The sequence below is a fragment of the Coffea arabica genome, chromosome 6c, assembly GCF_036785885.1.
Source record: "Coffea arabica cultivar ET-39 chromosome 6c, Coffea Arabica ET-39 HiFi, whole genome shotgun sequence".
NCBI classification, from domain to species: domain Eukaryota; kingdom Viridiplantae; phylum Streptophyta; class Magnoliopsida; order Gentianales; family Rubiaceae; genus Coffea; species Coffea arabica.
Window position 1 is genome coordinate 8,584,530 of NC_092320.1, and position 23,301 is coordinate 8,607,830.

The window sequence follows — 23,301 nt, forward strand, 5'->3', positions numbered from 1 at the left end:
TGATACTATGTGTGTGGTATTTCTTGGTTAATTTGCAAATCATGATTTAATCATATAAGCAGTCTTGATTGGGTTTAGTTCTAGTGATGTGTCAACACTAAAAGAACAATTTAAATCAAACGATACTTTTCTTTATAAATAATATTATTGTATGTGTTAGTTTGTTATTTCATTTACAAACTAAGTGGAGGATTGTGAGTGTAGTTTGTTATTTCATTTACTAACCAAGTGGAGAATTGTGAGTGTAGTTTGCAAATGAGACGTGGGACTGATACACGGATCCCTAATCCGGCCATAGATTCATGGCCCGACTCTGTCTGGAAATGTTTCGACCTTTATTTTACTTGGGATCCTCGGTGACATGAATTCAATGTCAATCCAGTGCCACCTATAATATTGCGCCACTTGGCCTATTATTATTTGCACTTTAATTTTTTAATAATTCAACTTGGTTTAGTTTAACACAAATTTTCTCTATCCTCTAAAACTTTGAACCAAATTAACCAATCGGTCTAATTCCATTACCAATACTTTCATCCTTGATTACCTTCAACATCTCCCATCCACTCCGATGACATCCACATCTTCAGAGTCGTCATCCTTTATTTCCACCACCGGCTCCGCCATTCCACGCGGCATCATCTTCACTGCCGATTGTCTCACCGTCAAAGGCACCAAGGACGTCCTTAACAAGCCCTTCTCTTTCGAGCTCTCCACTGGCAGGGATACCATGTACTTCATGGCTGAGTTTGTAGAAGGAGAAAGAAGATTGGATCAACTTCATCGGATGCTCAATTGTGCCGCATTCCAGGTCCATTACTGATTCTAAGGTCATTGATTACGATAGCAAAAGGGCTTAATTTCTGCCTTTCCAATGTAATTTTGGCGTTGCCCTTCTACTTGTAGCCTGGTCCTAGTATTTACCAAACGTTCTTCCTCACGACAACGCCGTCTACAGAGCTCTCCTTTGCTGCAACTCTGCCCTCTGTAACTTTTCCTATTGCTGATTTCCTTCCCAAGTTCTTGTAATTTCTTTTTTGCCATTTTCCCCACTCTTTTATGTGCCCATTTTCTTGTAGATGACCCTTTCGGCGATCCAAAGGTGATTGGTGACCCCCATTGCACGATTTTTGTGGGCCGTCTTTCCCACTCCACCACTGAAGAAACTCTTCGCCAGGTCATTTTTTTTTTTTTTAAGTTTCATTTTCTTGATTTTCACTTTGTTTTGTTGTTTTTTGGTTATGGCGTTTTATTTCAAAAGATTACTTTTTTGAGCTTATGGATATGGGTCTTGTCTATTTCTTCAGGCTATGAGCATATATGGAAGAGTAAAGAACTTCAGATTAGTCAGACACATTGGTTAGTTACTAATTTATCCACTTATTTATGTTGTTCAGTTTTTTTTAATCAACTTTAATTTCAATTGTATTTTCGGTTTTGAGTATTATTGTGTTATATTTTACTTGTCTGTTTATGATTTGTAAAGGAAGTTATAGTTTTTCTACAATTAAATGTGAAGCACCCTAGCAACCATCAATCGTTACAAGTATATGATGATATATGATTTTTCTCGGCCTGGAATTTTGTCTTTCTTTTCTTCAGTTGCTTGGAAGAAAGTAAGATGAAATGCTCCATTATTATAGCTTTGTCATGCAGCAAATCTTTTTGCTCACAGTTTGTTGCTTGTAGAAAGAACTAAAGAAATAGAAGTGTACTTGGTTTTGAAATTGTAACACACTAGGGAGATGTTAAGTAGGTACTTGGTTTTGTAATGCAGTCTAGTATCAGTTGTATAGGGAGAACAAATGCAAAAGAGAAATATAGGGAACCTATTCTTTTTTATCAATTGTAACACTTTTTCTGTTGCAACGTATAGAATGATCCTAGTTAAATCCATGACTAGAATTAGTTGAATGGTGATGTTAAGTTTGTGATGTCTTTGTTTAATCTATTTGTAATTAACCTTAATGTCTTTGGTTTACTTTTCATAATTCAGAGGTGGTTGTTGCATGAATTTCAAAGTTTTCCTTGACGTATTCTAAACATTGTGGAATCCTTTGTTTTTCACCCTTTCATTTTTCTTTTGTGGTCTTCTGTGGTATTCTTACGATATACGAAACTTACCAGTTTGTCTACTGTTAACCTTCATCTTCGCCGAACAATTAAATAGTGTTTCAAGACGAGGGGCTCTTACATTGAGATCTCTTTTATCCTTTCCTCGTTTTCCTTTAGCACTACAACAAAATACCCTATCCATGAGCTTACCATTACTATCTTTGTGGAAGCTACTTCTTTTGATTCCAAAACCAACTTCCTTTGCATATGCTAAGTAAAAATTATAAGCATCTTTTTCACTCTCAAATTCCATGCCCATCTTCGGAATTAGTTCAAAAGGAATCAATGTATGAATTTTATTTATATCCTTTATCACATTTAAAACTGGTGGAGTGGAAACCTCATCATTGGTAATTTGATCTACCTTGTCAAAATCCAATCTGCGACAGGATGATACCTCAGTTTCCATAGAAGCCTTAGCATCCATATCCTGCAACCTTTCAAGAGTCGTGACACAGGCAAGACTTGCTCTAACGCTTGACCCACTGGAAGCTCCTTCTTGTTTTTGCTTTTTCGGGCTTTTTCCTTTCAACAACCCTCAAATCCCGTGTCAACAAAAACCACCTAAAAATGACCACTAAACCACCTAAAAATGATAACTAAGGTCAAAAGCTCCAAATTTGACATATAACGAAACGTGAAATGCAAGAAGGCAATGTTTCAGGTCGCAATAGAACACACATTTGACGTACAACTATACAAACAAAATAATAGATTACTTTTGATTTAATCATCATGTTTTCAAGATCAGTACATGCATGCTTGTACTCCTTAATCAAATTCAGATTTGGTGAAGAAAGAAACAAAAATCTAGTCATTCCCTATTGTAAGGTGGAAGAAGCAGCAAGGTGAAGAAACCAATTAATAAAGATAACATTACTGCAAGGAAATGTACCTTCTCTCAAACGAGGACGTAAATCTGGTGCCCAGTTTTGCAGTGCCCGGCTGATGCCCAATTGAAGAGCACCAACCTGACCTGTTCCGAGGAGTGAACAATAACAATTAGCTGATAACATAAGAAAATTGCTAAAGTTGAATTGAATCATCAAATAACTCGTCCTAGGCAGGTAGAATGATTCCACACACAGCTTGCATGATTAAGGAACCACGGGTTTTAAATTTGGTGAAAAAATTAATCCCATGGTAAGGACTAAAACCTCAAACACCGCAATAGGGTCAAAAGAGAAACCAGGTCCAAATGCATTTTACTATTTTGAATCTCAACAAGTCTTCTTACTGAAACCTGACTGAATTAACCCTAAATTAACAAAAGAATTTCATGCAAGTTAATTGCAATACAATAAGGAAAAAATGTAAGCAAATTTTTTCCCTCAATAATTTATTAAAATAGTTGAATTTCCAATTCTACTTGTTCACTACTACTACTTGCAACTAGTCAGAAAAGCTATTGTTACTTCTTGTATCTTTTTTTTTTTAATTTGGTACATTAGTAAAATTTATAACAATTCTTGAAATAATAAATAAATTTTTAATCCCACAAAGTAACTTATTTTCCAGGTATATTACAATTAGCGTGTAAGTAGTCAATTTGACCACTCAATTAATATTTAATCTTTCCAAACTCACAATTCAATGTAAATTTCACTTTAATGGAAATTGAAAATGAAGATATAAAATTGCATAATATAAGGTAGGGTGATATTGCTTATGAGTTGTTAAAATACTTACGAGTTGTTGTCTATTTCCTAACTTTCTTAATATTAAAAAAATTGAAATTCGAAATCAAGATCATGGAGCAAATAGTGATATTGATTTAATAAATCAAAGCTGAAAAAACTCAAGACTTAAACCGGATGCAAGGTTGGATAATTACCTGAATGATGTGAAACGTTTTGGTTTGTTCTTTGCTGGAGAAAGCTAGGGATGGTTGGGCTTTAATTTGAGTACTTCCTGAATCTTTGTAGTCCATTGGCTTCAATAGTCGGCGGCTGCAATTTTAGCTTATTCGGCTACGGTTGATTGTTCTAAGCCATCAACGATAAAAAGGCTTGGATTTTGGAGGCAATTGTTTAGGGTTATCTTTTTCTTTTTCCCAAAGCAATTGTTTGGAGGCAATCATACTCATTCTGGGAATTATACCGATTGGTTAATTTGGTTCAAAGTTTTAGAGGATAGAGAAAATTGTGTTAAATCAAACCGAGTTGAATTATTAAAAAATTAAAGTGCAAATAATAATAAACCAAGTAGCGCAATACTATAGGTGGCACTGGATTGACATTGGATTCATGTCACCGAGGATCCCAAGTGCCTTTATTTGGTATCTTATTGATTCAAATGGCGGTTATTTTTATTCAAAAATGTCTTTTCGAAATGGAGAATGGGTTTTTTTTTTTTTTTTGGGGTGTTTTGTTGTTTTGGGGGGAAGTGAGACTTAATCGAATTTGAAGAGAAATAGAGAACAAGGCCGTTGATCGCTTCCATGTACATGACCACACGCCTACCAGACTATTAGTCAAGCCATTTTAGTCACTTTGACTGCATCCATTTTGGTATTTAATACGATTCCTGTTTCTCTCTTCTTTAATACGTAAATTTGCAAAAGATCTTATAGATCTTAATTTGAAACATCCGTTAACAAATTTTACCTTCTTACAGCACTGGCACAAGCATTACAAATGTTTAGTTTGACCGGACTGTAATGTACTGTATTATTTATCCTCCAGTAATTACGGGATGCCTGAATAAATGCTGGAATGAGGTAAATTATGTTCTCGGGAAGTGGGAATCCCAATCACATAAAGTTCAGCAGTTGTGTCTTTTATTTTATTTTATTTTTTTTTTTGTGGGGTGTTAGAGATAAAGAGTTATGTCTTCTCTTGGAAGGCGGAATTACATTTCTCAAAGGTGTGGTGTAAATGCATGATGTTTCATCTCTGTTGTGCTTTAAATGGCATGAAGTTAATGAAGTGACCGCTGAAGATCGTATCACGGATCAGCACACACCGACTAGAAGAAATCATTTGCCCAATCAACTTCCCGTGAGAACAACATTTGCACCGTCAACCCCCCAAAAAAAATTATATAAGTTTGAACAAGTTTTGATTTGATGAATGTAATCCATCACATAATAAAGGTGTCAAAGTAGACAAGTCATAAATGAGTATGATCTTGAATAATTGTAAATTATTCAGTTATCCATTTATAATTTCACTTAAAATTTTTTCAATTTTTTTTCTCTACACGTTTGTTTAATAAGAAATAACAAATTATGATTTATTGTGTTAGAAAAACAAAAGGCTTATCAAGTTCGTAAATAAGTAATTTTATCCAAAATAAAAGAGAAAAGAAAAAAATTAACAAAAATTATACATAACATAAAATGGTGATTACGATGAGTTATATGCGTTGTCATGCTATAGAAGTTGAAAATAGTAGTTTTAGGTACTAACAAGAGAAGTTAGTTAACACAACAATTGAAAAATTTTGCTTGAATTTGAAACGAGGGAAGAAGAAAGAGAAGGCAAAAAAAAAAAAAGATAGATAGAAAAAGACAACGATAAATATGCTCGGCAAACTCTAAAAACAGTTGTCTCATTGGTGAAAAATCTATGTATATTTACCCAATTAAAACCCACTAATTATTGAGTTTGAATTTGAAATTATTTTCTAAATGGGTCTTAATGAGTAATCCAAATCTATCAACTTAAGCCCCACTAATTAAATAGATTTAATGAGTTACTCAATTAGATCCCACCAAGAGCTAAACTATCTCATATAGATGTGAATTTACATGATGCACTCACTCTATGTCGTGCTTGCTTGATCCATGAGAGACCTTCTTAAGAACGTTCTAAATACAATACAGGGCTGTGGCATTCTAAACAAACACACATTGGACCGATCGGCCAATGTCTTTTGAAAAAAGATCGAACATTCCAAATGAAATGACCATTCTTCTGCTGCAAGTAGAAGTGTAGCAAATCCTCCCTACCTTTCTTTCTCTACTTGGCAATTGCTTCTTCTTTTTTTTTTTTTTTTTTTCTCATTTGATAGGGTTTTAAACCATTAATTCCCCGAGTTTTTCAAACTATTTGTATCAAGTAGAAATCCATACACAGACAGCATACATAAATCTGTGCAAATGAACACACAGGTTCTTCAATCATTGCAGGACGACATGATAATCTTTCTTTGAAATAGGAGGCCACCCCATCCTTTTCTCAATTAAGACGGGGATGGGAAAACAATAAATACCCAACCCAACGAACTCTATATTTAGCCCGCGTGCTCTAGGAATTGGTAGGATTCATCAAATCAACAACGAACAAAGTTCTCTACACTCGAGCTAGGCAGGCTCATCCTAGCTATCTAGGGAGTGAAATGGAGAGGATGAAATCGAAGCTTTCCATGATTTGCATTTGCATTGCCACGTTGGCAATAGTAGCAGTGGCTACAATTCAAGAGGATGAGAAGGATTGTGCGGACCAGCTTACCAATCTTGCAGCTTGCATTCCCTATGTAAGTGGCGATGAGAAGATCCCCACTCCAGAGTGTTGTGAGGACACCAAGAAAGTCAAGAGTGCTAAACCAAAGTGTCTCTGTGTTCTCATCAAAGAGAGCACCGATCCCTCCATGGGTCTCCCCATTAACACCACTTTGGCTCTTAAAATGCCTTCTGCTTGCAAGATTGATGCAAAAGTCTCCGACTGTCCATGTAATCTCTCCATCAATTTTCATCAAAGAAAGATACACTTCACTCGTTGCTAAAAATAGCACGTTACGGACAATTCAGACTAACTTGTTTGATGCAAATCAGTATAATATTGTGCTTATGTTCGTTGATGTTTTTGAAACTTTTTTTTTTTTTTTTGCAGCTATACTGAACTTGGCACCAGATTCCCCTGATGCAAAGATTTTTGAAGCAGCGAGTAAGGATTCGAGCACGAGTTCATCAACAACAAACTCTCCTCCAGCTTCTGCTTCAACTTCTTCATCATCGTCTGGATCATCAACATCTCCATCTTCTTCAAGGTCATCGTCGAGTTCAGCCACCAAGCCAACCACAAGCAGCAGCATTGCTGGAGCGAAGTTGTGCCAAAGCAGCCTTGTTATTGCGGGATCCGCAGTAATTGCGCTGTTGTTACTTTAAGTCCCTTTACCAGCCATCGAGAGAATAATACATGCATGCACGCAGAGACGTCATCTAAGGAAATAATGAAGTCTCAAGAGTATGATGGTCGCGGTTAGTTTAGTCAGCTGTCTAGTTTGACCGCTGTGCGACCGCAAAGTTTCCTTCAACATGTTGGAGAAGGTTCTTGAAATTTCTTCTCCCTACTTTGGTTTCATGAACCCGATGTAATGGTAGAATTCTTGAGTGACTCTGCTTCTTCTTTCTCAGTTCCTTTCAATTTTTTTTTTAAAAAAAACATTTTTCCACAATGATAAAGATGGAATTTTACATATTCTTTAACAGTAAACCATGTATGTAGTAAGTACTTCAGCTTCAAATTCCCAGAAGCAAATGTAGCAAGTACCTCAGCCTCACGAAGAATTTTTTTATTTTATTTTAAGAATTATAAAAGATTCCCAGCATATACTAGGCCATAGCTCACATTTTATGTAGGATCTGATGCATTTTCATTTCATTCAGATTAGGCGAAGCGAGACCAGATGATCCTACCCAAAAAATAATTATTTTGATAATAATAACGATCTGTCTGACTCAGACGTAGGTCTTATAGGTAATGTATTTCAGGTATTAAAATTTTAAAAATTTTAAAAATACAAAGTTAATTATAAAAAATATAAATATAAGTGAGTTAATTAAAAAAATATTATTATTAATACGTATATATATATATATATATATATAAATTGAGTAGAATATAAGTACAGTCGGCTTGTTACGAAAAGTCAATAATAAAATCTGACAATTAACTACACATACATGCTGCCGCATCATAAAAGTGCATTGATCTCGATGGTAAGACTGGAAACGGGCTCCACTTCCCTTGCTTGTCGTCAGTAGTAGTATTTATTAGCTTCAAGTCATCGAGCGAGAGTGATAGTCGAACGCCACGCAGTTTTTCCTTAAAAAAAAAAAAAAAGAAAAAAAAAACGGCATGCAGCTTTTGTTGTCTGTGCGGGATTTCGATCCGCCACATGTCCACGCATGTTATCCTGTCTCTGAGTGGGATTTCAAGTTTCAACCACAAAAAGGTCAAGGAAGCACCTCCAAATCTTGGGATCCTTTCATTTCTCTCTTACGCTACCCATTGACCCATCCCATAGAGGATGGAATGGATGCAGGGATGAGCCCCTAAATAGCGGCAAGCACAGGCTGGGCTAAAGGAGGAAGGAGTAGGCGACAACTGACGAACCTCCCTGTGAATGTCTGATTATATGGCAAAAATGATTCTGGAGATACCTCTGCTTGGATCAGATAAAACGAGAGGTCCTAAGAAACTCCTAGTATTAAATGGGTTCGCTACAAGAGAATCCGTAGGAAGGACGACTCCATTTTTAAACCCAAAAAAAAAAAAAAAAAAAGAACAAGTTATTTTTCTTTGTTTTAGTAGGCCATTAGTGGCGTGAGAGTGTCGAGGGATTTTGAGGAAGAATTAGTAAGCAATGACGTCAAGAGAACAAAACGCGGAGTTGGACCACCGACTCCTAGGGATTTTGAGGAAGAAGAATTACCAAGCAAAGACGTCAAGAGAACAAAACGCGGAGTTGGACCACCGACTCTTTTAGTCATAGAGATTCATCTGGAGAAAATGGTACATAAACAGATTTAGAGGCTCTTAGTAAAAGCGAAGACTAGATAAGAAACTGAGCAAGTGCAGCAACGATCAGTTTGCTTGTAATGCCGGGAGCGGAAAAAGAAAATCTTAAATTTACTAAAAAATATTAGTACATAAGAGCGACTATGCCTTGCCACATCCAATTTTTGACAGCATGACTGTCAAAATTAAAGATACCAGATGCTGATCAACCTTTGATGCTAACCAGGAGCATTATTACAACCTCGAAAACATATGAGAAGACGATGCCAACTTCCGGTAGGAAGCCATAGTGTTTCTTCGCTTACCAGTCAAGAAGCTGAATTCATCCACACACACACACATCTAATTTTATAACTCCGCAAGACTGAGGTAAGCTATTGAAAGAGATCTTGTTCACTTGATGCATTAGCAGCATCCGACAGAAAAAGATGACCAAAAGAATTCCATATATCCATCTTGAACTGATAAGAAGATCATAAGGTTCAAAATCTGTAAATATCCATGAAACATTTACACAAAAACCTACCAGCAGGAATGTGAGGGAACAACAAGGCAGAAAATCAGAATCTAGTAAACCTAGTTTTGAGCCTAATTTTCCCCTCAAGTTAATCCAAAACTGTAAAATGTCAAGAGTCCTTTCAATGTAATCAGATTCTCATGTTTATTGTGCATTTTTCAATTGAACAAGAGAATACATGTTCAATTCGATCTCCAAAACAGTTTACCGTGGGGGCTGCTGGCTGTAGTGGCTCTTCTCTTTTTTCTTTGCCGCAGCTATCCTTGCGTTCCTTGCAGCAGCCTCACTTGCTGCAGCTCGGGCAGCAACATCCATCTCCTTGCTAGACTTTTTCTTCTTAATAGATGCCAGCTTCTTCATCTTCTCTTTCACATCTACAGATGGCCTGTCCTCTGCTTTTACAGACCCAAGGTTCTCAACAGCTCCACTTTCAACCTCATTTCCATGGGGCTGATCATGTTGTTCTTTAGTCTCCTTCGACAATTTATCCTTCTTTTTCTTCTTCTTTGCGCTTTTGCTCTCCCCTGGAGCACTGCTCTCCTTTTTATCCTCATTAAGATCGTCCACCTTCTTATCTTGTGAAATTTCTGAATGTAGGAGCACAAGTAGTTAAATATGAATCAAAACACAGAGTATTCAAAGAGCAGTTGAACTAATTGAAGTCTATATACAGCAAGAATATGGAATTATTTGTATGTTTCCAACTGCAATGCCGAATGCCAATGCAAGTGCAAAAATACATATCAGATCTAAAATGTATAAAACTTAATACTGTATTATTGACAGTAATAACCATAGAATTAGCATACAAAAGATCCACTTTAAAATGGTTGTGTTAAAAATTTGTTCTGCCTCCAAACAATTCAAACTGACTCGCACAATAGCATTTGGGACTTGGGGTACCAAAATTAGTTTATTCCCTCCTCCTCCTCCCCCCCCCCCCCCCCAACAACCCACCCTGCTTATTATGCATGCCAATGATGGAAGCAGAACTAATCACAGCTTCATAGCTAAAGAAGACAGAGGGATGTAGCAGTACATCTCATCCTTACAACTAAAATTCCATAACAATTTCAACACTTACCCACTTTTTTTACCACTTTTATCTCAATTATAGATGTGCACAAGTAGTTTTTGCCAGAGCATTTTATAAAATGGTCAAAGAAAATGAAAATACAAAATCTACCTTGGGATGCATCTTGGTCTTTGGGCTGCTTGTATCCAAATTGGGCAAGCATTTCTTCCAGTTCAGCAAGTTCCTTTTTCTTCAATTCCTTCTTCGACAACTGCCTTTCTGACTCCTTAGGTGCTACAATTTCAGCAGGCTTCTCAACTACTGACTCTTTCTCAGCATGTACTTCAGGTTCATATTCATTTTCTTCATCATTGTCATCATCAACTTCATCAAGGCCTTCTTCACTTTCACTTTCCTGACACAAGTTATTGGATTTGGTCATTACAGTAGTTCAAACTACTCACAAAAGGAAAAGAAAGCAAAAAGGGTTACTCTGCAATCAAGAAATTGGCTGCTTGAGAAGTAACTCAAACAATACATTTTACCCTTCCAGCTTATAATAACTCAAACTCAGTACTATAAGCTTTTCATATGCGTTCAATCAATAAGACCAAGAGAGCTTCAAATTCAGGGAACGAGAAGTTTTCTTATTTCATTACACCCTGATAAGTAACCCACATTCTGAAATCTGCTGTTCAAGTTTACTTCTGCTTGGAAATGTTACAAATTATTAGGAGTGAAAAACAAATCACCCTAGAATCATTAAGAGGCAATATGAAAAGCATCTCAGAACAGAGAAAGGGCTAACAGAAAAGGAAAGAAGGGAATGACGCACAATTAGGCATGGTAGCATACTAGTATACTAAACTAGGAGCTAAAATTTTTATTTGTTTTGAAAAATCAAAATGTAATCAACGGAGATATACAAGTAGGGTAGAGATGGGGTGCGTCTAAGATAATACTGAAGGAACATAGCAACATGATCTTGTAGCTTAAGGGAAAAGGCACTCAAGAAAGCGCAAGGGATAGCAATAGTTTATTAAAGCAGCAGACTCTACAAACGGGTGACTCTGGTCCAAGTATCAGAGGATATTAGCTTTAAATCCTATTCAATTGCCATCCCAAAATTATAGTGAGACATAATGCAAACCAGACAAGATGATGTTGTGTCATTATTACGTGTTACAAAGCAAATCAATTGAAATAATTGGTAAGAACAAGTAGCCCACAGATACGAGACAATCAGAACAATAAAAGCAACAGCCATTTGGCAACCAAGAAAGTATTCCAGACAAGCATTTGATCTTAAATGAGACAATATAACGCCATGACAATTAACATGATTAACTCAATCTGCGGAACAATAGAAGTGTCGACAAAATCTTCTTAATCACCGAGACAACAGGAACATTCAAAGGGATTTGGTAAAAATCTTTGACGTACTCTCAAGGACAAAATTATCAAGAGCACTTAAAGAAGAAGGAAGAATTTTACACTCACACGCTTGTGCATTTATTTGTATTTAGCATTTCTATTTCAGCATGCAACTGCATGGTAATGCACCCTCGTTATTGAAACACAAAAAATGGCGCCATTTCCATTTCAGCATGCAAACGCATGGCAATGCATTATTGATTGAAACACATAAACTGGTCAGGATAAAGAAAATGTCTCAACAAAATGCAACCTACATGTCAAAACTACATTGCAGGAACAAGAGATAGCTCAAATAAAGGTTTATACATTTCAAACTTCAAATATCCTCTAAAGCTCATACTAAATTTGACTCATAAAACATCACATAATAATGTTTCTATCAAGCAAGGTGTCAAGCACAAAATGTAAATTGATGCAAATGCAGAAGCACTTTAGCATCATGCATTGGCAATCTAGTAGTCCATCGACAGACTTAGAGGATGACTTAAAACCGGGGCTTAGAAATAAAATCCAGATCATTGATTATATCACTAGCTCTGCCTGGAACGTATCAATTTGTAGACTTGCCGTATTTTATGTCATCAACCTCTTTCCTTTTGTATTTTAAAATTTCACGTTAGGAATGCCTTGCAAATAAGCTCTTCAAAACTCCAGAACTTATAACTTACTGCTAGCAGACAGTTCATAACATACCCAGGCACCAGTAAATAACCATTGCTCGAAACGGCCAATTATAACGGATATAAGTGAAAACAGAAAAAAAAAAAAAACAAAAACAAAAAGTAACACAAAAACAAGGATGTCGGAAAACTGTAGCAAACTTGAGACGAGACCTCAAGCGGAGTGGAGCTGTCTTTTGGAATGGGGTGAGAATCCTGCTGGGCAGTGCCCCAAACAGACTGGGGAGGGGCAGTGGTGGCATAATAATCATCGTCATCCTCATCGTCGACGTCAGCCCACGATTTGGCCGTCAATGGAGCCGGGGCCCAAAACACCTGAGACTCAGGCTGCTTCGCTTCCTGCTTCTTGGAAGAAGAAGACGAAGAAGCGGGAGTCTTCCCCCCTTTGGATTCCGACTTCTTCTTCTTCCTAAGAGTTCCCAAGGCCGCAAAAACGTTATTGTTGCTTATCACTAAATCATCCTTCCTGTTCCCACCTCCCACCATTTTTTCAAGTCACAATTGTAATCAATCCACAAAAAGAAGCCTCCTGATAAACTAGCACTGATCAGCTCCGAGATGCTGTGATTTCCAAAGTCTAGCCCTGTTTCTTATGGAATTAATTATGTATAATCCGTTTTATCTTTTTTCTTTTTAATGTACCTCCGCCTATGTTTATTTATATCTGTACATATGCCTTATATCTATCTATTCACAAGCAGCAGGCAACTATATATGAACGAGCCAAATCAAGGCGATCCAGCTGAAGATCGGCGAAGATCAAAATCTGGAATTTAACAAGGCCAATTGGAACCGAGGAGGCGATGCGGGGAAACCAAAAAAAAAAAAACTCAGCAGTTTTTCTCCAAAATGAATATGATTTGTTTAATTACTTTTTCCCCGATTAGAGACGACAAAAGAAATGATGAATGAATCAAGGAAGGGAAACAAGACACGAAAAGGAAAAAAAAAAAAAATCAAAACGAAAAAGATGTCAAAAGATACGGAGAAATTATAGTAGAGACAAGTCGAGAGGGGGTTGAGAGATTATGATTTGATGAGTGGGAGCTAGCAGTATTATTTGATAAGATTAGAGAGGCATTAATCGGATTGAAATGGAGGAGTGAAGAGTGAAGTTTTTGGAGAAATTGGCAAAGCGAATGGTTTTGGCAGGTGAAAAAAAAGGAGAAACAAAGAAGGGAATGCGGGTTTTGGTTGGGGAGGAAGATGGGTGGGGGCTTTTTTATAGAGGAAAGTGGTCGGTTACGTTTTAGGGTTGGAGAAAGCTGGCACTGAGGTGCCTCAGAGTGGACAGTGTCATGAATCAAAGGTGAGTTGGGAAGGAAGGATGAGGGAGTTTTTATATGTCTTTTTGGTTTCTTCTTCAGTCTTCTTCCTCTTTTGCTCTGATGGATTGTACTTTCAGTATTCAGGTCGAGTTGTGGTTTTGTGACATGCTGCCTTTCTAAATGTTTGTTGCGCCAATAAATAACTTGGGTTTTGGTGGGTTCATTGTCTTGTTTTGGGATAAACAAATGGGAAATTGGGTTGGGGATAGATTTGATTGGGTTTTGGATAGATTGGATTGGCCTGGATTGAATTTTAGACATGAAAGGCAGAATACATTATTGTTATTGTTGTTTGACGTGGGTGAGGGTCCATCTGCTGAAAACCTGCTTCAATATGATTGCATTATTACCGCGTTAGTGGATCATTTGGTACTTTTCCCCCTTTTTTTTTTTTTTTTCTTTTCTGGGGTCCTTTTTATTATGGATCAACTCGTAACCCTTAATCGTCTGTACGGAACTCAGCCCAGTTATCAGGACAATAAATAAGTGAACATTTACATAACAAATAAAGGAGGAACAATTGCCAGTTCGCCAATGACCCAAAACGAACAAGAAACAACAAACCGGTCTTACTGGAAACTGCTTACATATTTCTGGGATGGAGAGGTCAGAAACTAGATACAGAACATGTTGCTGATGGAAGGCCCTATGATTACTGATTAGTCAAATGATCCTCCTATTCCAATTTCTCCTGATGTAGTAGTAATAAGGAGTATCTTTTAAAGTTATTTATCCAAGAAAAAAGAACACGAAAGCCAAGATAAAGCATGAATTTTTTTTTTCCGCAGGGGGGGGGGGGCAGAAAATATATAATGCATTTATGTGAAACATGCTTTTTCCGCCTCTACATCAACCCTGATAAAGTTGTGCTGGCCTTTTGCGGATTATCATGGTTCTAAAGGTCTAGTACCCTATTATTAGGATCCGCATCAACAATTCAACATAGTAATTACAGTAGCTACATCTCTTGCACCAGAGACTGTTGAAACCATAAACCACTTGCGCCTGCTGCAGTATTCAAATTTTTACCAAATAAAGAGGAAAAGGATGAACAAATAAATTCATTTTCTTGGAATGAAAATGTTTTTTTTTTAAATTACAAAAAAACAAATCCATCTCTATTTGACAGAGGAAACCTTGGAGAAAATCAAGATGAGATACCAGGCTTTCAGTGTTCTACCGTAGTTCCCACATGCTGAATAACAAAATCATAAATCTTTTGCTTCAAGCGCTCGATTTTTTCGACTAGCAGCTCATCCCGTTTCAGCACTACATGATCCAACCAGTTGTTGACTCGCTTCAGCTGTGAAAGAATTGCAGCAATAGGGCCACAGTTGTTTGCACCTCTTTCATTGCCTGCAGGAGAGCACTTCTCAAACACCCTGAAACCTGCATCAAGGGACTCTTCAACAAACTTTACAAACCATTTTTGCATCTCTGCTTGCAACTTTTTGGCAAAATCAAAAGTTGCATTCATTCCATGACCCCTTATCCATGTTCCACTAACTGGTGAAGAAGCTAGCGCCTTGTTCTTCATAGAAGTAGGTGCTTGCTTCGATGAACTTTTCTCCAGTGTCTCAAAGTTTTGACTGGTCAGGAGTGAAACAACTTCAAGATCAGTCGCCAAAGCAGCTTCTACCCAAAGGGAACTCGACTTTGCATGCTCTGTTGGAACAGTTTCGAGGAATTTTTCCGTACTACGATTACTAGCAACTGATTCAGCAACTGCTGTTGCTTTCATAACATCTTCATACACTGACATGAATCGGTCGATGGTAGGTAAAGGATTCTCAGGCCTTGACAACAAACAGAGATCTGAAAACTTGCTGTGGATGACAAAGGTAAAAGATTAAGCCAAACAATTCCACACAGAAAGTAAAAGGTGAAATCCTTCATTTGTATTATATGATTGTACAATCTATTCCAACATTCAATGTATAATGCATCATGGATAGTCATTTTATGCCAACCTCTGCAAATAACATAAATCAAGACAGGTTCATGCCTTTGCCAAGTAAGTTGTGTATCAATGTCCTAAACTATTGAAATTGTGCTTGTCTAATACCTCTTGAACCATGAAAATGTAACTGAATTTACGAACAACAGCACATTAGCTAAGCTGTGGCTTGATGTTCATAGTACGGGATAAGAATTACCTCAAATTCCTCACCACAGACTCGGTGGTGATGGCCTCTTCTAAGGCTTCTGCTGCTGCTACAGAAGCGACAACTCTTCTCTGCATAGCCTCCTGTACAAAGACAATCTTGAATATCACTCTACATGATCTTGTTTGTCGTTGTTATAGCAAAGCTGTTGGATATTTATGGTTGAGGCCAACGCATAATTTATTGTTCCAGCACAATAAATGATTAAGTTTACCTTGCCCAGCCTACCCAGTTCTGAGGAGACAGCATTGAGTGGGATGCTGCCATCAGTCCATTTCTTGTCATGAACCGTGATTACTGGAGCTTCACCATTTTGCTTTTCAATTGCGGAAGGACTTTCAACTGCACCAGATTTTGTTCTTTCATCATGTGACAGATCATCCTGACTTAGCATGCTCACATCACTTAATCGTCTTGATATAGCAGCCTAGATAACAGCACAAATTGTGTACTACTGCATAAGAACATTATAATGTTGATTCCTAAATTACAACTGGACAATCGACACGCCCTTATTTATTAAATCTATAGTATTATCTACGTTTTAACTTGCAAGTTAATTCAATTAAGCATACAATGGGTGCTATTTTTGCTATAATGAGACGATGACTGACCTGAGTTCTCAAAATTGCTTGAAAATCAGGCTTATTCTTTGTCCCAACCTTGTCTTTAATATGCTCAGTATTAGCCCCAGCCGCAGTTGGCCCTTCGTCCCAGCTCTTTCGGCTATGTTTTGTAGTCGCCACAAGTGCTTCAGAAACTTTAGAGATCCCAGCAGCAATAGTAGCCAGCTTCTTCTTCCCAGACGATTCTACAGCTGGAGATACCCTAAGCCCACTGGACAACCGCCGACCAGGGGATAGAGACATCCGCCTCGCCACCACAGGACTGGCCTGCCGCCTCCCAGCCGTGGGCGACGGCTGCCGGTACCTCGAGGGCACGATTATCGCCGCCTCCCTTGAACTCCTCCGATTCTCCTCCTTCGCGGCGACCAGGCTCGGCACCGCACACTTTGACGGCACGGGTGACGCCGAACGCTTCGCCTTCCCTGCTGGGGATGGATCCCTCTCGGCAACCACGGTTTTTCTTCCAGCTGAAATAGACCTCTGCCTAGCCGATGCCGGCGACGAAAACCTTTGTGGGGCCTTATCAGATGATCCTTTCAACTCATTTCCGGAATCCAGCACCACGTTCACATTCACATTCTCTTTGGGAGCAGTGGAAACTTGCCTCACAGCCTTCCTCTTTTCAACATTAGCTTCAACATTCTTTTCCGTAGCATTCAATTTCGCTTCGCCCTCCCCAAAATTCCCATTTTTTGATAAGTAAGCCGCCACCGGGTGGTCGGAATCCGATGCGGGCTGGATCACAAACCCATTCTTAGACGACGAGATCCGGGCAATTAAGGGTTCAGGGGATCCGATGAAAGCATGGCGACCCGCAATCGGTCGGAGATTTACTCCCCGTGGAACCGGAGGGGATTCAAAGACGAAGCGGTCCACGTGGACAAACTGGCCAAGCTGTAGCCTATTAGCGAGAATGAGATCAGTGTCCTTTTCGGAGAGTGAAATGTAAGTGGAGTTCTGGGAATCGGAGAGCTGGACGTAGAAGCCGTGGTTGGGCCAGAGGGAATCCGAGGTGGAGAGTGCTGGAACGATGCCGATTACTTGAAGAAGCGGAGAACGGTGGTCGCCGGTGACGCGGGTGGCGGAGTTCATGGACTGGAGGAGTTTCAGGAGGATTCCTGGGGTTAGAGAAGCCATTTTTCTGCTTCTGAAAAGAAAAAAATTTCTATCCTCTATCGGAAATGTGGGTTTGGGACGTTAGTATATTTCAATTTGAAAGTTTGAAATCCCGCTGAATATTTTAAGTTTGAAATTGGGAGATGTTGGAGCCAGGTGGGGTCAGGTGCGAACAACGTGATCGTAACGGCTAGGCAGATTTTGTAGGAGTGCTGCTTCTTGCTCCTTGGCCTCCTGGTCTTTTAGTTTTAGGCCTAGCAAAATTCCATTCTCCAGTGTCTGTGAAAGTTCTACTCCATCTTCTAATCAGTTTTATCATTGATCAAGGGCTTAGCAGAACATCTCCTATTTCTTTGAAATATACCACCTTGATCGAGCATTGATCTTTTAGCATTTGCGCAGGGTAAATGGATATCACTTCTGATTTAAGGGTAAAAAACAAAAAATTTCCTGTGATAAACTTAATATATAGAAAGTTTTTTGTGATTTCAAAACATACAACACAACATCTCATACTTTAAATTAAATTATAAAAGTCACGGAATCTATTAAAATTAATGGGGACGAACAAAATAACAAAAATACCCTGATATAACTAAACATAAGGTAACTTAATAAAATTATTTGTTTCATTCTCTAGAGAGAGAGAGAATTGGGGACTAAAGAATAGATAGAGCAGGTATTTCTGTTAAAAGTTAGATATAAAATTTATTTTTAGATTCCAATGAGTTATTTCCATTAATTTTAACGAATTTCATCACTTTTATAATTTAGTTGAAAGCATGAAGTGCCATTTTATATATTTTGAAACTACGGAAAGCTTTTTTGTATATTAAATATACTACGAGGAGGGGCTTTTTTATTTTTTACGCTTGATTTAATAACCTTGGGCAGTTGTCTAGCTTTACATATTTTTAGAGGCTGAGAGTGACTTCAGTTATCTACGTTAGTAAGCTCCATCAAGCTAGTTGAACTTTTGGTCATAAATCGTAATTCCCCAGTGAAATTTAGGTAATAAGCAATTGAAAACATATAATTTCTGCGAGAACCAAGTACATGAATGTTCTCTAAGCTACAACAGAATGACAAGCTTAAAAGAAACAGACTAAGGATGAAAATTACACTACTTCAGTTGGCACAAGCCTAGCTACACAGAAATGTAAGGCCTAGGACCTCAAATAGTTTTAGAGCCAGCATGCCTCAAAAGCTTGGGTTGCAAGGAGTCGCACAGACATAACGAAATTGCTCCATACGCATAACCGTTCAATCCTCTTCCGTCTCTTTTGAATCAATATATCATCTTCTTTTGGACCTTCAAGATTAGAGAAGAGGGGAGCACATAGCTGGCTAAAGAATTGCAGTAACAGAGGTATAACAGCTTTCCTTTGTATCATATAAGATTGAGTCGTAATCTTAAGCAACAAAGAATAAGAAAATCATGAGGAAGAGAATCACTATGAAGAATATCTTGATCATCAGCCATCGGTTTGAGGAGATACTGTTGAAGTACCTCATCAATTGGCTCTGTGCACCTTCCACACTTGCAAGGGTATCTTCCATGTTTTCGTCAATTCTGCCACTCATATGAAGTATAAAATCAATGAAATGCTCAATTTTTCTCCTCCAAGAAGCATCATGAAATAAAGTCCACATGGAAATAGAATAGCAGTAATCTTGTTTCCAAGTCTGTTAAGCAGTAATTTAGGGAATTCTAAAACCCTTTCAAAGACGATCAATGTACCGCTGACCATTTATTGAGAACACACTGACTCTAATTCATGAAAAGATGCAGTGGTCAAATTATTAAATCACATCAGCATAATAGTCTATGAGCTGAATCCACCAGCCTCATTCAAATAACAAATCAATTCACAGCAAAGGACACATAAAAATGCTGTGTAGCCAAATATGAGCTCTTTGCTGAAAGGCATTTGTGTGAAAATACAAATGTGGACCAACCTGATTGCAAGTTCACCCTGCTGAGAAACCATTGTTGCCAATTGGGTGAAGATATTGCCCAACTCATGAATTGTTGACTCAACATTTTGAAGGGCAGTGGCTCTGCTTTGAACGAAATTGTCCTGCAATGGAGCCAACTGCTGTTGACTTTGTTGTTGTTGAAGCAATGGATGTGATTCACCTTCTGCCTGGTTCCTGGAAATTTTGGTTAAAAAAGTTCTGCAAGTAATTATTCTTGCCAAGACAAACAGCTTTTATACACGTTCTTCATTATAATGTACAACATGATGCAGCTCAGAATGTCAATGAAGATATCCCAAATGGATAGTGCTAACTTTCTAGATGCTTGTATACAATAACTTAGTGGCAAAGAGGAACCTTTTGCCTCCAAGAGCGTTCCAATGCCACAATTTAAAGGGCTAAAATACTCATTACCAGCCAAGACTTCACAATGAGCATTCTTGATTGAAAGTAGATGTCAACCAGATTTAGCATATTTAGCTAACATAAATTTAATTTGCAAAAATTTCAAATAGTTGGCACTGAAAAACCTCAGAAGTGAATCAGTCAATTACCAAACAGTTGAAATTTACCAAAGTTTGAGAGGACTAGACCCAACCTCCATAAACTCATATATTTGTTATGCAATAACATTAAGAAGCTCAAAACCAGGCTTAACAAGGTTTGACTATATACCTTGGGAATAACTGGGATGAAGTACTGGGCTCACTGGCCCACGGAGGGGGAGATATTGCGGCACTAGCAGCTGCTCTGGTAGCTAATGGGCGTTGGCGAATGAATGGATTAGAAGACTCTTTTGAAGCAGATGAAGAAAATAACTGCCTCCGGTTTTCATGCACCTTCATATTCTACAACCAAAAAACTCAAACGCTTAGCAATGAAAAACATCTGCAGTAGTAGAGCACTTCTTCACTGATAGACAAAACACCTCGGTTCGCAAGGTGAGGACTTCTTTGAACTCCTTTGTAGTGGTCATCAAGCTATTCTTCAAGTTGTCAACAACAGTGGTTGAATGAGCAGAGCTGTCACTAGACAAATTTCCCTCATTTTGGGAGTTGGATAGGAGCTGAAGGTCTACTACAGCTGAGTTTAGTGCAGTGATGTCCTGCTTGATTACAGTGGTCAACTCTTGGATCTCCAATGTTGGATCATCAAAAACTGATGTTTTCTTTGCCACTGTGAAAACTAAAATTATGTCAAGTGCCTTGTTATTTTCCAGATATTTCACATACATGATTAACCCAACATGTGGACTTTTGATGCAATAGATGGCGCCGTGAGAGAAAGATCACACCAGGTTTCTGGTAATTGCAAAAGTATCCGACTCTAAATCATGTAGTTGCCTTCATTGCATGACATATAACTATTGCATAGAACAATAAGTTAAAATCCTAACACCGCCAATGGCCAGTCATCTTCAAAATAGGGATGGATTTAACTGTATATGGACGACTCCATCTATTTTCCAGACGCACAGTACTTTATAACAAGAATAAATGGACCTAGTTTCTGATACTTGACCGGTTGCTCATCAGAATTTCTCTGTTTCTCCATCCACCTTTTTATTTTATTTTTTTGATAAGTGATTTTTCCTCCAAACAACTCCTATATTGCTTCTTAGTGCAAAACAACTTTTGTTTTTCCATTAACATATAATTCAAAAACTAAAATAACATAGTTGGAAAAACCAAAGTTAAATATATCAACCACCTATAATAACAAAAATTCACAAAATCAAAATCAATCGTTTAAATTCTCAACATCTTGCAGTGCACAAGCATAATTGTTTTATCAATTTTTGCCATATAATTTCATAATTCTCCAATAATTTTGTATTGATCTCATGATTCAATTTCTTTACGTAAAATTAAAATTACTTAAAACACCAGATATAACTAGATAATCCAATCCAAAACTAAGTATAATGATCACCTAATTCAGTAAATAAGCAGAGAAGCAGTTTCTAACATTTGGCAAGCTTAGATAGCTTTTGCGAGGTCTGATGGATCCCCAACGCGATTCTGGATGCCCTCTTGTTGAACTCCGACTGAATCGGAGCAGCGGATCGCGTCGTCTCCTGAGGTGCGGATGTGGGGTTGCCATCGAAGCCACCGCCCGAACTGCTACTCGGTGCAGTGGAAGCCGGTGATAATGAGGATGGCTTCTTGAGCTTCTCCACTAAACTCTCAAACTCATGCGTTCGATCTCTATACGATGTCGTTTTCACAGGCATCGTTTCTACTTTTAACAACTGTCTCTACTATCTTAGAATCAACTGAGCAAGCCCCGGCATCCAAAGTCCTAAATTGTGTGTATCTATATATATACAACATAAGTATCAAAAAAGATTTGTCTGTATTGTTTATATTCTTGAAATCTTGTTAGATCTGAGGAGTGAAATAAAAGAAAAGAATACGATGAAATTTCCTTTTCTATTACTGGTCAGTGGGATTATGACATGTAAATTTAGGCAAATTTAAAACCGGGGAATTTATAGGCTTGTTGTTGCAGAGCTTGTTTGTTTTTTTTTTTTTTTTTTTCCATTTATTTCCTATTTCACCCCCCAATCCTTTGGAATTTCCATAGAGACCGCTCAAGGTCTTTGGAAATGGCATTTGGCAACAGAAAGTTTTTTATTTTTTAACGAATCAAAACTATCTTAATCTTTTTGGTTATTACACTTTGTTCTCCCTTTTTGAGATGCGCTAGACAAATATTTGGAAAATGAAATTAGCATTCATCAAAAAACTTCAAGCACTCCTTAAACATTATCTGATTATCTAATGTAAAACAGGCATTTCTTAAACTTCATCTAATGTGAAAGTAAGAAAAGAGTGTCTAAGGTTTTTTAAAAAGTGTTAAATAACATTTTCCAAATATTTGAATTATACTACTTTTGTTTGTAGAATATTTGTTACTATGACACACAAATACTGATTGGGAAAAATTTTGTGTGTAAAAAGGCAAAAAATTAATAATTAGGAAGATTATGGTGTTTACTGTTTGTTCTTGGCTCACAATTTCATGCCATTGCAATTACGCAACCTACCACTTAGATTTAAAAAAAAAATACAAGGAAAAAGTAGAACTTGAGAAGGGGAAGAGGAAGATTTGAACCAAATTTTTAATTTTTGGAGTGTTAATCTTAACCACTAAACTAATAGCTTACCACTTGGTTCATTGTAAATACTAACAATTTTTGTTTCCCAAAACATAGTAAATGGTCATATACCACAAAAAAAAAAGGGGGAGAGAGAGAGAGAGAGAGAACTTTGAAACGTGTAATTGGAATGGCACAATGACATTTAGGTCTACCACATTCGTACTTATAAAATGCATACCCCATAATGCAGTCCTTGACTGGAGATTCGAATCGTTCAAGTAATTTAAGCAGAGTTTGGCGTCTGACATGGGGGAAATGCAAATGGTTCGAGATAGGAGTAGAATCTCAAAATCGTCGGAGCTTATTCCAACTAGTGAAACAATCGTTTCCAAAATAGAAACTCCGCTGTCTACCGTAATGGAAGAGGGAAAGAATAAGAGAGAAGACAATTCTCTCTTAAGAGGATGTTTCCA

The 23,301-nt window shown here is 37.7% G+C and overlaps 4 protein-coding genes across 5 annotated transcripts; 1 reads left to right on the forward strand and 3 right to left on the reverse strand.

Annotated features, from left to right (window-relative positions):
- Nucleotides 1-6,305: 6,305 nt before the first annotated feature.
- LOC113692470 (non-specific lipid transfer protein GPI-anchored 14-like) lies at nucleotides 6,306-7,454 on the forward strand. The gene is made up of 2 exons (XM_027210882.2): nucleotides 6,306-6,790; nucleotides 6,951-7,454. The coding sequence occupies exons 1-2, from the start codon at nucleotides 6,457-6,459 to the stop codon at nucleotides 7,223-7,225; spliced, it is 609 nt and encodes a 202-aa protein (XP_027066683.1). The 5' UTR covers nucleotides 6,306-6,456; the 3' UTR covers nucleotides 7,226-7,454.
- A 1,836-nt stretch (nucleotides 7,455-9,290) lies between these two features.
- LOC113693811 (uncharacterized) lies at nucleotides 9,291-13,821 on the reverse strand. The gene is made up of 3 exons (XM_027212516.2): nucleotides 12,664-13,821; nucleotides 10,565-10,808; nucleotides 9,291-9,965 (listed from the first exon to the last, which is right to left on the reverse strand). Exons 1-3 carry the CDS (start codon nucleotides 12,994-12,996, stop codon nucleotides 9,583-9,585), a joined length of 960 nt encoding a protein of 319 aa, XP_027068317.1. The 5' UTR covers nucleotides 12,997-13,821; the 3' UTR covers nucleotides 9,291-9,582.
- Nucleotides 13,822-14,820: 999 nt separating this feature from the next.
- On the reverse strand, nucleotides 14,821-17,967 carry LOC113691947 (uncharacterized). Its single transcript, XM_027210275.2, has 4 exons — nucleotides 16,618-17,967; nucleotides 16,218-16,430; nucleotides 15,995-16,086; nucleotides 14,821-15,664 (listed from the first exon to the last, which is right to left on the reverse strand). Exons 1-4 carry the CDS (start codon nucleotides 17,764-17,766, stop codon nucleotides 15,007-15,009), a joined length of 2,112 nt encoding a protein of 703 aa, XP_027066076.1. The 5' UTR covers nucleotides 17,767-17,967; the 3' UTR covers nucleotides 14,821-15,006.
- Nucleotides 17,968-18,751: 784 nt separating this feature from the next.
- Nucleotides 18,752-22,187, reverse strand: LOC113691499 (syntaxin-32). Of its 2 annotated transcripts, none has more exons than XM_027209649.2 (5): nucleotides 21,694-22,187; nucleotides 20,654-20,901; nucleotides 20,401-20,573; nucleotides 19,705-19,899; nucleotides 18,752-19,318 (listed from the first exon to the last, which is right to left on the reverse strand). In XM_027209649.2, exons 1-5 carry the CDS (start codon nucleotides 21,956-21,958, stop codon nucleotides 19,159-19,161), a joined length of 1,041 nt encoding a protein of 346 aa, XP_027065450.1. In that variant the 5' UTR covers nucleotides 21,959-22,187; the 3' UTR covers nucleotides 18,752-19,158. The 2 variants fall into 2 exon arrangements, with proteins under 2 accessions (XP_027065450.1, XP_027065451.1); XM_027209650.2 differs by having other exon boundaries at nucleotides 19,705-19,892; nucleotides 21,694-22,166.
- Nucleotides 22,188-23,301: the final 1,114 nt, after the last annotated feature.